Genomic DNA, 14,740 nt, shown 5'->3' with positions numbered 1-14,740 from the left:
TACTCGGTACGCCATCTGTACCGGATACCGGTACCAAACCGGTATGATACGGTATGTCCTGTACCGCCCGGTATGTGCCGGCACAACATACCATGGTTTAAACAAATCAAGAATGGTGGTCTTTTAGATCAACAATTCTTGATCATTGTTTATATCAGATCATGGTTGCACTCTTGTTTTGTTAATGCTATTTTATTGGTGGTGGTGGATTTGTAGATGTGCAATCTGCACCTTTTCCTCATGCCATTGTTGCTATCCATGCATCAATGACGAGACAATGGAATGACAAGTGACAAAAGCTGAATGGCGGACCGACCTAAGACCTTCAATATGTGATGGATTATCTGCTCTTAATGGAAGTTTAGACTGTTAGTCACTGCCTGTATTTTGTTCTTGTGATGAGCAAGTGATGTATAGTATGTGTATGGCGCCTTGCCCTTCTAGCACTTAGCACACCATATATGGAAATAAATGCACTTAGATGTATATTTGTGGCATGATAAGATACAGTAGGATTTTTTTTCCCAACAAAACTTTGCGTCTTTAGGTTATTCTTAATTGTTTTTTAGTGCAAAATAGGTATCCTGAGTACCTAAACATTCTTCTGACTCATGCCAAAGATGGATGCTGATTATAATGGTGAACAAGTCATATATGACAAGGTACAAAGTACTACCAATATATTGCCTTAAACTAATGAAGATAAAGAAAAGAAACTTAAAAGAGAAGGACTAAGAGAGGATAAATAAAAAAACGAAAAAGGAACCAGCCCATCTGAATGACATACTCAATGTGTATAGATTTAGTTGTGTCTGAGCATCCTAGCCATGTATCAACCTGTACCGGTTTGCATCAAGATGAAGGGCTGCAATATCCTGGGTATGCATATCTACTGTCATGTCATTTGTCATGTACACGGTGCTATGGACTCACATGTTAATTCTCGATGACCTTTCTGTTGATGGACCAATAGTGAGATACCCCTTTTTTCTGTTTACCTTGCAATTATAATTTTGTACTTGGAAATAGCAAAACTTCTCTCACAGTGGTCCGTTAGTATTGCTTATCTGAAGATATTTACTTGTGAAAATCCCTAGCTCACAGGAACAGGTGCAGATATTTTTCATTAGGGATTCTCAGTAAAGGATCTCACCATCTTCTGTTCACGGTTTCAATAAAAAACAGCTGATGCATAGATACAGATAACCAAGTAATCTTGATTTGCAAATGTACTCTGAACGTATGATTTGTGGCTCTTGCATTTTATTTAGGTTAAGTTTGATGGCGAGCTTGTATTGAAACATTGCTTTATATTTCATCCTTTGGTTATAAAAAGCTTCTGGCCACATTATCTTTCTTTTTTTTAATAAGGCAACATTGGTGATTGGCTCAAAGTTAGGTATGGTTGTTTGTATTGAAAAGTTAAGAGTGCTTCATATTTTTATTTATTTTATTCAAGTGCAGAACAGTCTGGATTAGTAACTTCAATTCAATTTTTAGAAACTATACCTCCTCGTACATGCCATCGTCACCAGGCCCTTGCCAAATCTGTTTAGGTCTTCTGATTTGGGTCTTATAAAACACATAATGATTTACTTTTTCTCATTTAATCATATTCAGCAGTTTTTATCTGAAGTCCTACATTTTTTTACTAGATACAACACTCCTAGGTTGATCATCACTTATAGTTGGAAATAAGGTTCACTAAACCGGTACTGGAGGTTGTAACAGTTGGCGACTGGTTCGGCATGGTACGGTCTGTACCGTTCCATTCCGGATGTGATACCCAGGAAAAAAAAAAAAAGAAAAAAAAAAAGAGAGAGGTGGACGGGCCGGCCCGAAAAGACCGGGCCCATCCACCATATACGATCGTGCCTAGGGCACGATCGTGGGAGAAGAAACACAAAAAAAAAAAAAAAGGGAAGGGGGAGAGCGGCGGCGGCAGCGTCCGGGGAGAGGTTGGTCGCCGGAGGGGTTGATCGCCGGAGAGGAGACCGAGATCCGGCCGGCCACGGAGGAAGTTTTCTTCGGTGAAGACCTCCCGCAAACGGGAGAAAAAGCTTTGGACCCGTGCTTGTGCTAACGGATTCCTCCACCCATCCTCGCCGGAAGGGCCGCCGGAGCATCCCGCCGGACCAAGGTAAGCCCTTGTGCTTCATTGCTTGATTTTTGGGTCGTGTGAGTGGGATTTTGGCCGGCGGATCGTCGGAAAAGAGTCCGAAACAGGGTACCCCTGTTTCGGCCTCCCTCTTCCGAATGTTGGCCGCCGCCGGTCGCCGGTTGGCCGGGATCCATGGCATTGGGGGTTGATCGAGTTGTGTAAGGGTGGAGATGAGTTCCTAGGGCCTTGTTGGGGATCGGGATGGGTGGACCGAGGGCTTCCCGCATGGTTCCATCCCATCTCCTTTCTCCCTTCCGCGTCGGTTGGCCACCGGCGGTGACGATGGCGGCTGGCCACAGGCGGCGGCGGCGGTGGTCGTGGACCCTTGTGGCTGCCGTCGGGTGGGGGGAGCCGAACCACCATTTCGGTGGTCTTCGGTTGATGATGGAAGAAAAAGGGGTAGGGGACAGTGTCGATTGGAAAGAAGAAGAAGGAGGAGGAGAAAATAAGAATAAAATAATAATAATAATAATAAGAGGAGAAGGAAAAGAAGAAGAAGAGGAAGAGACTTCTTCTTCTCTCTTTCTCTTGGCCGGCCACCATCGCCGGTGACTGCAGCAGGGGTGGCCGGCGATGGTTCGGCCAATGGTGGCCGAGGGTGGGGAAGGTGAGGGCACAGCCACCCCGGCTGTTGCCCTTGGACCAAAGAGGTGGAGGAAGAACCCTTCTCTATCATCCACCCTTCTTTTGGTCTTTTCATCGGGACCGGCCATCGTCGCCGGCGTGGCAGCGGCCACGGCTGGCGACGACATGGGCCGGTGGTACAAGGGTGGGAGTCGGGCCACCCCGACTGCCTTAGACTTGGAGAGATTGAGATGTTTGGGGATCTGGTTATGGACCCCATAGTAAATATCAATTATGGTTTGGAATATTTAAATATTAAATGATTTAGTTTGTGATTTGTAATTGATGTTGTAGAGGAAGAGTCGGCAGAGCCAGGAGGTTTTGATCAGGGGACTCAGCACCCCAGCGCGTAGGTTGTGATTCGGACTGTGTTTGAGTCAGTCTACAATTTCTGTAAGAATCCCTACATCTGAGCACTTCTATGCATATATTGATTTATCGTTGGATTTATTTTACGGTTGTGTTGTTATTGCTTGTGAGCTGATATGACACATATGAGATGAATGTTTGTCAACATATTTTCATTATTATGTTGTTATTGTTTATGTGTTGATGCGGCACCTATGAGGCGTGCATGTTGTTTTAATGAATATATTGAGATAAATTCATTTGGGAAGAAATAACATATTTTTGAAAATTTATGAAAATATGTGATGTGATGGGAATGTGATTGAACATGTAAAACTAGACATGTAATATGGGTTGGACTAACCTTGTCATGAGATAGCGGCCACGAGCTGATGCGTGGGATAGCCTACGGGCTTACGGATAGCGGCCACGAGCTGATGCGTGGGATAGCCTCCACGGGCTTACGCGTGGGATAGCCTCCACGGGCTTACGGATAGCGGCCACGAGCTGATGCGTGGGATAGCCTCCACGGGCTTACGGATAGCGGCCACGAGCTGATGCGTGGGATAGCCTCCACGGGCTTACGCGTGGGATAGCCTCCACGGGCTTACGGATAGCGGCCACGAGCTGATGCGTGGGATAGCCTCCACGGGCTTACGCGTGGGATAGCCTCCACGGGCTTACGGATAGCGGCCACGAGCTGATGCGTGGGATAGCCTCCACGGGCTTACGCGTGGGATAGCCTCTACGAGCTTATGCGTAGGATAGCGGCCACGAGCTGATGCGTGGGATTTGTGCAGTCTTGGACTGGGACATGATCTTGGTTAGTCCAACGCCAGAAATGAAAAGTTTGAAAACTTTGGAATTTGAGTAATACAGGAATGGATCACATAATGTGAAAAAGGATTTGTGTATATGTACTGATTACATATATTTGTTGTTTGTTGAGCTTTTGAAATGATATATATATTTTGATACTTGATTATTTTATGATTTTGTTGTGTGTGGTTGTTGGGATTCTTACTGGGCTGGAAAAGCTCATACTATTCTTACTTTCTTTTTCAGAGGCACTGGATTTGTAGAGTCCATCGGGTGGGACGAGAAATGAGATCAGCATGGAGTCTGACTGCTAGATAGATAGAAACAGCTTATCTTTTATTTATGAACATTTGAAAATCTTGTAATTAAATCGATCGTTTATTTGGACATGTCGAATTGTCAATTTGAGTTAATTAATTAGTTATGGATTTATTGGAATTGTTGTTTATCTTAGGCCTTGCATGATCTTTAGGGCATTGCTCTAGAGCTCATGCGGCCGATCGCGTGCCGGACCCGGGTGGTGGGTTCGGGGCGTGACAGAGTGGTATCAGAGCTTAAGGTTAAGGTATCCTAGGGTTTATGTTCAGGTGAGTATCAGTGGAGAATTATGATAGAAAAACTATCAGAGATTTGGTTTATAATCACTTGAGATTGTTACAAGAATGATATTATAATCTAAGGTTTAAGACCACTAGGGACTGTGGCCTTAGTGGCATTAAAGTTTGAGGTTTAAGATTGTTGGAAAATGTGACCAGTTGGAATCTGAGCATATGTTTAAGATCATTAGGTATTGTGACAGAAATATATCATAGCTTAAGGTTATGATTACTTGAAACATGATAATTAAATTCAGTGCTTACGGTGTAAGATCACTGGGCATTGTGATAAAATGTATGCATCGGTTTGGTTTTCGATGCATACGGAAGGAAAGTATAAATTGTCTTTGATCATGATAAGAGAGGTTTGACCTAAGATAAGTGTAGGTCAGCAATGGCATATCGAGTATACCATGTTCAGATATTATTTAAATGATTTGAAAGTTCAAATTTGATGTGGGTTTTGATGTGATCATACTTTTGGTTTTGCTGCTAATTATTAGAGTGGGATTTGTACGTTGATTTAGTATTGGAATAAGCTAAGGAGATTTCATAATATTGAAAGGAACGTTCTTCGAAGTTGAAAATGTATGTGGATTATATCTGGTGTTGGCATGTTGGATATTGCAAATAGGTCTATTTCCTATGGATGTATTTGATTATTTTGAGGCCATAGAGTATGCATATTGATGGGAGAATTCTAATTATTTGAATTCTCATGTTTGGATTGGGCTACTGGATTTTACTTATAATTGTAGCAGACTATTTGATGTGTTAATTTAAAACTCAAGCCTAGGTTTAAGATTTGAGCAGGGATCTTTTGTCATTATTGATGAAGCCACTAATAAATGTCATATTGAGTAGAGACTTCGGTCATGAGATGCTTACATGAATTATCATATATAGCATTACTGATGGATGTTAAGAATCTTGGTGAAGGAAGATCGGGAGATCGATCGAGTTAAATTCTAATCATAGTGTATTGGTTCAATGACTTCTAACCCATTGAATTTGAAATAAATTCTGTCGGAAGGAAAATCAAAGTAGATTTTCTAATTAAATTGCAAAGAGAATACAAAGAATTACCCCCTTTAAATCAAACCTAGATATTTTGGATTCTAAAAAGGTTGTGGAGATCACATAGTGACCTTAAACTTGACTAAAGAATCGGGGGTTAGTTATGGTATGTACACTCTATATAAATTGAGGACAAAAAGATCTAGAGGTTTTGCTCTAGCTCTACTTGGAAATTTGAAATTTGGAGTTTCTTAGTCTCAATGCAAAGTGATACTTTAGTCAGAAATCATTTTGTGACTTTAGAGAATTAAATGAATTAAATCAGAGAGTGCAGCGGAAGTGTGGTGGTTTGACTTATTTTGACACTGGTTAAGATCATTAATATTTGATCTAAAAGGCATTATGATGAAATACTTGAGTTAGTTTCAGGAGAATGTTGTTGATTCTATGGATCTTTTATTGTTGGAATGATGTGGGAGAAAGAAAAGAAAAATGATTATAGAATATTAAGAGCATTTGATACTAAAGATTTCTCCTATTTCTGTCAAGTCAATTATGATCTCTATGTAGAATCAAGAGAAATTAATTTCTTGGGATATAATTATGGCATTTTAATCCAAGGTTGGGAGTTTGGAATTCTTTTGAAGGATACCAAAAGAACTTACTACGTGTGGTAAATAGAAAGGATCAAGTTTTGAGATGCTATGATTTTTGTATGTCAAAATCTTGTGAGTAGGTACTCCGAGAGGGAGACTACTTGAGATCTCGGGGATGATATAACGGATGCATATTTTTAAAGTTTGAGGCTTCAAGTAAGTTAATTTCGAGGACGAAATTTTTTTTAAGGGGGAGAGTATGTGATACCCAGGAAAAAAAAAAAAAAGAAAAAAAAAAGAGAGAGGTGGACGGGCCGGCCCGAAAAGACCGGGCCCATCCACCATATACGATCGTGCCTAGGGCACGATCGTGGGAGAAGAAACACAAAAAAAAAAAAAAGGGAAGGGGGAGAGCGGCGGCGGCAGCGTCCGGGGAGAGGTTGGTCGCCGGAGGGGTTGATCGCCGGAGAGGAGACCGAGATCCGGCCGGCCACGGAGGAAGTTTTCTTCGGTGAAGACCTCCCGCAAACGGGAGAAAAAGCTTTGGACCCGTGCTTGTGCTAACGGATTCCTCCACCCATCCTCGCCGGAAGGGCCGCCAGAGCATCCCGCCGGAACAAGGTAAGCCCTTGTGCTTCATTGCTTGATTTTTGGGTCGTGTGAGTGGGATTTTGGCCGGCGGATCGTCGGAAAAGAGTCCGAAACAGGGTACCCCTGTTTCGGCCTCCCTCTTCCGAATGTTGGCCGCCGCCGGTCGCCGGTTGGCCGGGATCCATGGCATTGGGGGTTGATCGAGTTGTGTAAGGGTGGAGATGAGTTCCTAGGGCCTTGTTGGGGATCGGGATGGGTGGACCGAGGGCTTCCCGCATGGTTCCATCCCATCTCCTTTCTCCCTTCCGCGTCGGTTGGCCACCGGCGGTGACGATGGCGGCTGGCCACAGGCGGCGGCGGCGGTGGTCGTGGACCCTTGTGGCTGCCGTCGGGTGGGGGGAGCCGAACCACCATTTCGGTGGTCTTCGATTGATGATGGAAGAAAAAGGGGTAGGGGACAGTGTCGATTGGAAAGAAGAAGAAGGAGGAGGAGAAAATAAGAATAAAATAATAATAATAATAATAAGAGGAGAAGGAAAAGAAGAAGAAGAGGAAGAGACTTCTTCTTCTCTCTTTCTCTTGGCCGGCCACCATCGCCGGTGACTGCAGCAGGGGTGGCCGGCGATGGTTCGGCCAATGGTGGCCGAGGGTGGGGAAGGTGAGGGCACAGCCACCCCGGCTGTTGCCCTTGGACCAAAGAGGTGGAGGAAGAACCCTTCTCTATCATCCACCCTTCTTTTGGTCTTTTCATCGGGACCGGCCATCGTCGCCGGCGTGGCAGCGGCCACGGCTGGCGACGACATGGGCCGGTGGTACAAGGGTGGGAGTCGGGCCACCCCGACTGCCTTAGACTTGGAGAGATTGAGATGTTTGGGGATCTGGTTATGGACCCCATAGTAAATATCAATTATGGTTTGGAATATTTAAATATTAAATGATTTAGTTTGTGATTTGTAATTGATGTTGTAGAGGAAGAGTCGGCAGAGCCAGGAGGTTTTGATCAGGGGACTCAGCACCCCAGCGCGTAGGTTGTGATTCGGACTGTGTTTGAGTCAGTCTACAATTTCTGTAAGAATCCCTACATCTGAGCACTTCTATGCATATATTGATTTATCATTGGATTTATTTTACGGTTGTGTTGTTATTGCTTGTGAGCTGATATGACACATATGAGATGAATGTTTGTCAACATATTTTCATTATTATGTTGTTATTGTTTATGTGTTGATGCGGCACCTATGAGGCGTGCATGTTGTTTTAATGAATATATTGAGATAAATTCATTTGGGAAGAAATAACATATTTTTGAAAATTTATGAAAATATGTGATGTGATGGGAATGTGATTGAACATGTAAAACTAGACATGTAATATGGGTTGGACTAACCTTGTCATGAGATAGCGGCCACGAGCTGATGCGTGGGATAGCCTACGGGCTTACGGATAGCGGCCACGAGCTGATGCGTGGGATAGCCTCCACGGGCTTACGCGTGGGATAGCCTCCACGGGCTTACGGATAGCGGCCACGAGCTGATGCGTGGGATAGCCTCCACGGGCTTACGGATAGCGGCCACGAGCTGATGCGTGGGATAGCCTCCACGGGCTTACGCGTGGGATAGCCTCCACGGGCTTACGGATAGCGGCCACGAGCTGATGCGTGGGATAGCCTCCACGGGCTTACGCGTGGGATAGCCTCCACGGGCTTACGGATAGCGGCCACGAGCTGATGCGTGGGATAGCCTCCACGGGCTTACGCGTGGGATAGCCTCCACGGGCTTACGGATAGCGGCCACGAGCTGATGCGTGGGATAGCCTCCACGGGCTTACGCGTGGGATAGCCTCTACGAGCTTATGCGTAGGATAGTGGCCACGAGCTGATGCGTGGGATTTGTGCAGTCTTGGACTGGGACATGATCTTGGTTAGTCCAACGCCAGAAATGAAAAGTTTGAAAACTTTGGAATTTGAGTAATACAGGAATGGATCACATAATGTGAAAAAGGATTTGTGTATATGTACTGATTACATATATTTGTTGTTTGTTGAGCTTTTGAAATGATATATATATTTTGATACTTGATTATTTTATGATTTTGTTGTGTGTGGTTGTTGGGATTCTTACTGGGCTGGAAAAGCTCATACTATTCTTACTTTCTTTTTCAGAGGCACTGGATTTGTAGAGTCCATCGGGTGGGACGAGAAATGAGATCAGCATGGAGTCTGACTGCTAGATAGATAGAAACAGCTTATCTTTTATTTATGAACATTTGAAAATCTTGTAATTAAATCGATCGTTTATTTGGACATGTCGAATTGTCAATTTGAGTTAATTAATTAGTTATGGATTTATTGGAATTGTTGTTTATCTTAGGCCTTGCATGATCTTTAGGGCATTGCTCTAGAGCTCATGCGGCCGGTCGCGTGCCGGACCCGGGTGGTGGGTTCGGGGCGTGACACCGGATGTACCAAAAGGAGGAGAGTTGGAGAGTTGGAGAGCAAGAAGGAGAGAGAGGAAAAGAGAGAGAGTCAGAGAAGGAGGGAGAGGCTGAGAGGGAGGGAGAGGGGGGGGGGGGGGGGCAGAGAGACTGAGAGTGAGAGGGCTCGAAAGCCCTCGTCGTTGAGCTGGTTTGGCCTATTTACCGAGCCAACAGGGTGAACCATCTTGGTTCCCTGTTGGTTCAGTTCGGCATGTTCCAAACTGGGCGGTTCAGAACGGTGCAGCCAACCATGGTTGGAAATGTATTTATTGGTGACTTTATAAACACTTAGAAGGGGAGAAATGGAATAAATCTCACGATTTCTGCTGAAATCTTTATGTATAGAGAATCAACATTTCTTATATTAATTATTTTAAGCTTCCTTGCATCTTATATGTTACCATTTTGACTGAAACCAATATTCTTCTTTAATTACATTTTTTTTTGAAAATTGATTTATTTGCATCAAGGTCTGGTGTTGAATCAGTTTTTCAATTTTTGCCCTATTTTCACTATTTTAGGCAGTTCTGTCTGGCAAGATTGTACTGATGTTGCATTTTATAGCTTCTGCTTTCCTTATTATTGATTGTTAATTGGTCTTAACCCTCATTTTTGACAGCCACAGTTGGGGCCAACATCATAGGCAAATAGTCGTCGAGCATAAAAAAGTGTGTGCTGTTAATGATTTGTGAATTGTAGAATCATCATGTGGAAAGAGGAAAATGATTTATTATTTAGTGTCCGTGACATGTACTTTTGCAAATTGTAGTGAATCACAATTTTGTTTATGATTTCCCAGGAAAAAGAGAGGGATCATTTCTCTCAGTTTATAACTGAAGGATTTACATCTTACTGTAAGAGGAAAAGGCGGGACAAGGTATCTGATCTCTCTCTCTCTCTCTATATATATACACACACACACACACACACACACACAAAACTGACTTGTTATTTGTAAGATGCTACTGTGCGTTTTGGATTATATATACAAAACTGACTTGTTATTTGTAAGATGCTACCGTGCGTTTTGGATTAGATTTAACATTTATGCTGCACATCACGCCTTTATGCAACCCCTATTATTCTTCCTGATACACATGTGATTTCATAAGCATAAGGTTTAGCTTAATGTGACCATGATGGCTGTAGATGAGACAGCAACCTGGTGCACCGTTAAGTTAACTAAAACTCAGACGTCACACCCAGGATGCTCTCTTTCAAGAATTGCTGAGAACAGGCATAAGTGGACCCACCACTCTGATTACAAAAGTTACAAATTGCCTAGAGATATTTGGGTAAATAAATGCACTACAAATCTCTTGGACTCTGCTTGATCATCAAAGAACCATGCATCCGGCAATTTACATTGACTCTGTTTACATGTTAGCTTAACATCTCTTTTAGATATATTCTCCCAGATTACCTTAAGCCATCATTGAATAAAAGACCTAAATGTCGAGGAACTAGTTTGCTCGATTATTTCTAAAACATTTTTGATACTTTGTAACAAATATACTGTCTTGATCATTCTTTTTAGTTACAACTTTATCTATTTAAATCAATCGCATAATGATACTAAAGGTCTCACAAGATGAACATCCAATAGACTCTCTAAATTATGTTTCTTTCCCTTGGGTTGTTGTTCTCTCATAAATGACTTTCTTCGGTCTTTACACTTTGTCAGGTTGCCTTGAGCAAAAAACCTGGGAGGATTACTATAATCCTCTTCTTGTAGCTAAGCATGAATTGCAACATTTCTGACGTTGCTGTTTAAGAATGGTTGGTATCTTGAATAATCTTGAGTGGAGGAAAAGGGAAGAAAGGATAGTAGGGAGAGGGAGAGATAACAAACCTTTTTTTTTTATAATTTTTACTAGTTGGAGCAGAATTGGGTTGTGCAGGTGGCTGCATGGCCCTTAGCTATCTACATCACCATAGTACATGTTGCTTAAAGAGCCATATGACTGCATATCGGAGACTCATTATGCCTCAGTTCAGTTGAGTATCATCAAAATTTTATGCAGCAGCCTAGTTTCTTGTGAGATCTTGTCCCTAGAAATTTGAGTATAATCAAGTATTCTGTTTGTTTGCATTTATTATCTTCATTCATCTGTGTAATGTCACTGATGTTACTATGATCCTCTCTCATGCATGTCAAGCTTTTCTCTTAGAACATCTTGTCTAGGCTTTCTGGGCTTCAGTTTATCCTACCACGAGCTTGGCATGAGTGCTTGCAAATTAAAATGGGAATTGAATCTGGTCCAACATTAAGGGATATCATCAGTCTCATTTAGAAATGCAAAAACATATTTGGAATTATTTTTTCATCATGCTTTTATCAATGTATTATAGGGTCTTATTGATGGAAATGTTTATATCCATAGAATTATACCTCTGAACCTTAAATGATTTACTGTCTGTTTGGGAAATTCATTGATTGACTAGCTTTTAATAGGTCTATGGAAATAATGTGGAGATCCAGGCTTTTGCCGAGATGTATAATCGTCCTATTCATATATATTCATACAGCACGGGTATGATTTTTTTTTTTCGGGCTATCATTTTTGTTGCCAATCTACTGCAATATTGTTTATAATCAGCTTATAATGTTGCGGTTTTATATGCAGAACCTATTAATATCTTTCAAGGAAGCTATAGCACTGATATGCCTCCCATTCGGTTAAGTTACCATCATGGCAATCATTACAATTCACTTGTTGATCCACACCGATTATCAATTGGTGCAGGCCTTGGATTTAGCTGTCTTCGTGGGGTGAGTTCTTCCAACTTACCGTCTCTTGCTGGAGCATGACAGTCTGTCTACATTGACTCGTATTATTGTCAATGTCTATCTCAAGCTCGGTATTTTTTCCTTTTTCTACATGTCAATATAGAAATTAGTGGGGAATGGTTGTGCAAATTTTAACATTTTAGACTACAGATGATTGCTCTTAAGATCCTTCAACTGGCTAGATGGACTGATGTTTTACTTGCACTATCAGATTTTTGTCTGTTACACTTTGGCGTCTGTAATTATTTTGATGCTTGTCTTACAAATTCTGGTGCTTCTTCGCCTGATTGACCTCTTTTTTGTCCAATGTAGACGAACATTGGTAAGGACCAGGTGAAGGCTGCTATCAAAGCCCAGCAAGACCAGCAGATTAATAATGTAAGCGATATTTCTCTGAGTTTGCTTTGCTATCTATTCTTTGTTGTGCTAGCGATGTTTGTTTAGAAGCACATGTTTGACTACTTTGTATTGTTCAAAATGAATATATGGCAAGTTGCTTTTTAGGCGAAGCTTCTAAATCTTTTTGATCTAAATCTTACTATTCTCTTCAAGCTTATCTCATATCAGTTGTTCACCAAATTTCTCCATCTGCATCTAGGTATTGCTTTTAAATTACCTTATGCTGTGTTTGGATGGTCTTTCCCTATAAATGATATGACATGACTTGTGAACGTTCCAGATTTAGAATTCATTTTACTTGCAGCCGTTAACTTAATGATTAACTAGCCATTTTATTACATCATTGGTATTGAATATTTGATGCTTCTGATTCTTCCCCCCTTTTTTACCAGTCCTGATTAAATCCTTCTTTTAGTTCCTTACCATGTTCTGTTTTTGAGACAAGCGTTTACGAGTACTTTAGATCATTATGCTTGGAAATGGAGGAAACAGGATAATGGCTAGATCATAATTACTTAATTCACTAAAGCAGAAGTAAATTGTGAATTGTTACACTGACTGGTTCATAGTGCAGTTTGGTGGATTAAAAAATATTAGTGCATTAAATTCACTTGAGTCCTATATTTAGTTAGTCTCCTTGTATAGCTCCAAACTCTCCTAACAACTATATTATCCCTTAGTGCATATATCTCAAACAAATCCTAGCCAACTTATCAGCAAAATTTCATAAACCAAAATATAATAGATAATTTAAACAAAAAAAATTCTCATCCTACTCAAGGAACCAATACACTAAGGAAGAGTGGTAGCATAATTAAGAATATGAACCAGAACTGAGCGAACTGATCAGGCTCTATATATAGCCAGTCATGCCAATCATAAATCCAATGTTGTAATATGTTGACAATCCATGTATGTAGTCCATGTAACACATATGTGAGTGAGATTATAATGTTGACTGCTCTTTTTAACTTCAGCTACAATGAGATATTCTCCTCTATATCAAATGTATTACTTTTTGTTCTTTGACTGCCCTGATGGTTGATTTTTCTACTTAATGGATGTGAATAAGGCCTTCTATCATAACATGCTATATGACATCTATGTCCTGTCCTTGGAATTTTTGGCCCAGTTGTGTGGGATAATTATATATGTTGGAGTCTCTGCCATGCTATCCTCAGTATATGCAGAATAAGATGCAAGCTATTAGCTTCTCTGCTGGTGTGCTGAGGCCAATTATGATGTGCATTGAACATCATCGTAATGGTTATTTAGCTTTGAAGCTCAGCCTTTTTAACCTGGTGATCATGTTTACCATTTTATCTCCCCTTATTGTAGTAACTGCAATGCTATTTGGATAGCTGAAAATTTAGGTTGGGCGCACATCTGCAAGGCTCACGTAGCACAACTCACATATATGTTGCAGCCCATCCATCTCTTTTGGAGTCATAATATCCATGTACTTGTTTAACATGGTGATGAAAGTAATTTACAAGGACATATTCTTAAATTGTTGAATCTTGTTTTCAGAAAGTAATAGCATCTTGACATGATGTTTGTTTTGTTGAGTTGGAACTCGGTAATATATTTGATACCATCGTTGATAGCCTGACTAATTCCTCATGAACAAACACCCTAATGGCAGGCCCTTCTAGCTGAGGGGCGTTTTTACTCTGATCTGGAGCTGACTGAGAAGGAAATAGAGCGGATGGTTATGGAAGCTTCACGAGCTGAATATCTGGCTGAGGAGAAGATGAAACAACAGCTTGCTTTCAGAGAATCTTCCACGTCAGGAGCAGAACCATCATCTTCTGGAGCAAGTATGTTCTTTTTGGACCACACTTCTACCAAGTTTTCAGTTGCTTTTCAGATGCTAAATTATATATATCTTTGCTATGGTGAGTCTAAAGCGATTCTAACATTCATTTGATTGAACAGCAGCTGGGATGGGGTCATCCCAAGCAGTTTTGGAGGGTGGAAGTGAAAAGGCACCGTCATCTGACATGATCCTCACCAGCAGCATGCAGGTGGTCCTATCAATGGGTTTCGGCTATATGCAAGTTATCGAAGCTTACGGCATCTTTGGTGATGATGTGGATTCCATGATCTGCTACCTGCTGGAGATGGGAGGTACTGGTGCGTTACCTGGTGGTAGCAATCGACGCAAAGGAAAAGCAGCAGAGTGAACCTTGGACCAGAGAGAAATGTTTAGATAACATTAATAAAGTTAAACATGTAAAAAAGCATTGCTTTCTTAGGGTGATAATGTTCCGATACTCAACAAAATGAGTTCAATAAATGCTAACCTGGACTTTCAGATGCC

At 41.6% G+C, this 14,740-nt stretch overlaps 1 protein-coding gene across 8 annotated transcripts in view; it reads left to right on the top strand.

The window, feature by feature from the left end:
- The window catches only part of LOC120103934 (OVARIAN TUMOR DOMAIN-containing deubiquitinating enzyme 6-like), a 27,328-nt gene extending 12,588 nt beyond the window's left edge, over positions 1-14,740 (top strand). For 4 of the 8 annotated variants that reach the window (XM_088720622.2, XM_088720619.2, XM_088720620.2 and 1 more), the window contains 6 exons: positions 10,027-10,104; positions 11,683-11,761; positions 11,855-12,000; positions 12,331-12,396; positions 14,063-14,237; positions 14,359-14,740. In XM_088720622.2, the coding sequence (XP_088576748.2) occupies positions 10,027-10,104; positions 11,683-11,761; positions 11,855-12,000; positions 12,331-12,396; positions 14,063-14,237; positions 14,359-14,603 (789 nt within the window). In that variant the 3' untranslated portion in view covers positions 14,604-14,740. Of the gene's footprint in view, positions 1-10,026; positions 10,105-11,682; positions 11,762-11,854; positions 12,001-12,330; positions 12,397-14,062; positions 14,238-14,355 lie in introns of all 8 variants that reach the window. The other 4 variants (XM_088720618.2, XM_088720614.2, XM_088720615.2 and 1 more) reach the window with 1 other exon arrangement.

This window comes from Phoenix dactylifera, chromosome 4 (genome assembly GCF_051530095.1).
Source record: "Phoenix dactylifera cultivar Ajwa chromosome 4, Ajwa_hap1_PhDact_Kaust_v1.1, whole genome shotgun sequence".
Classification (NCBI taxonomy): Eukaryota; Viridiplantae; Streptophyta; class Magnoliopsida; order Arecales; family Arecaceae; genus Phoenix; species Phoenix dactylifera.
Note: the sequence above shows the minus strand (reverse complement) of the source record. Positions and strands in the feature narration are given on the sequence as shown.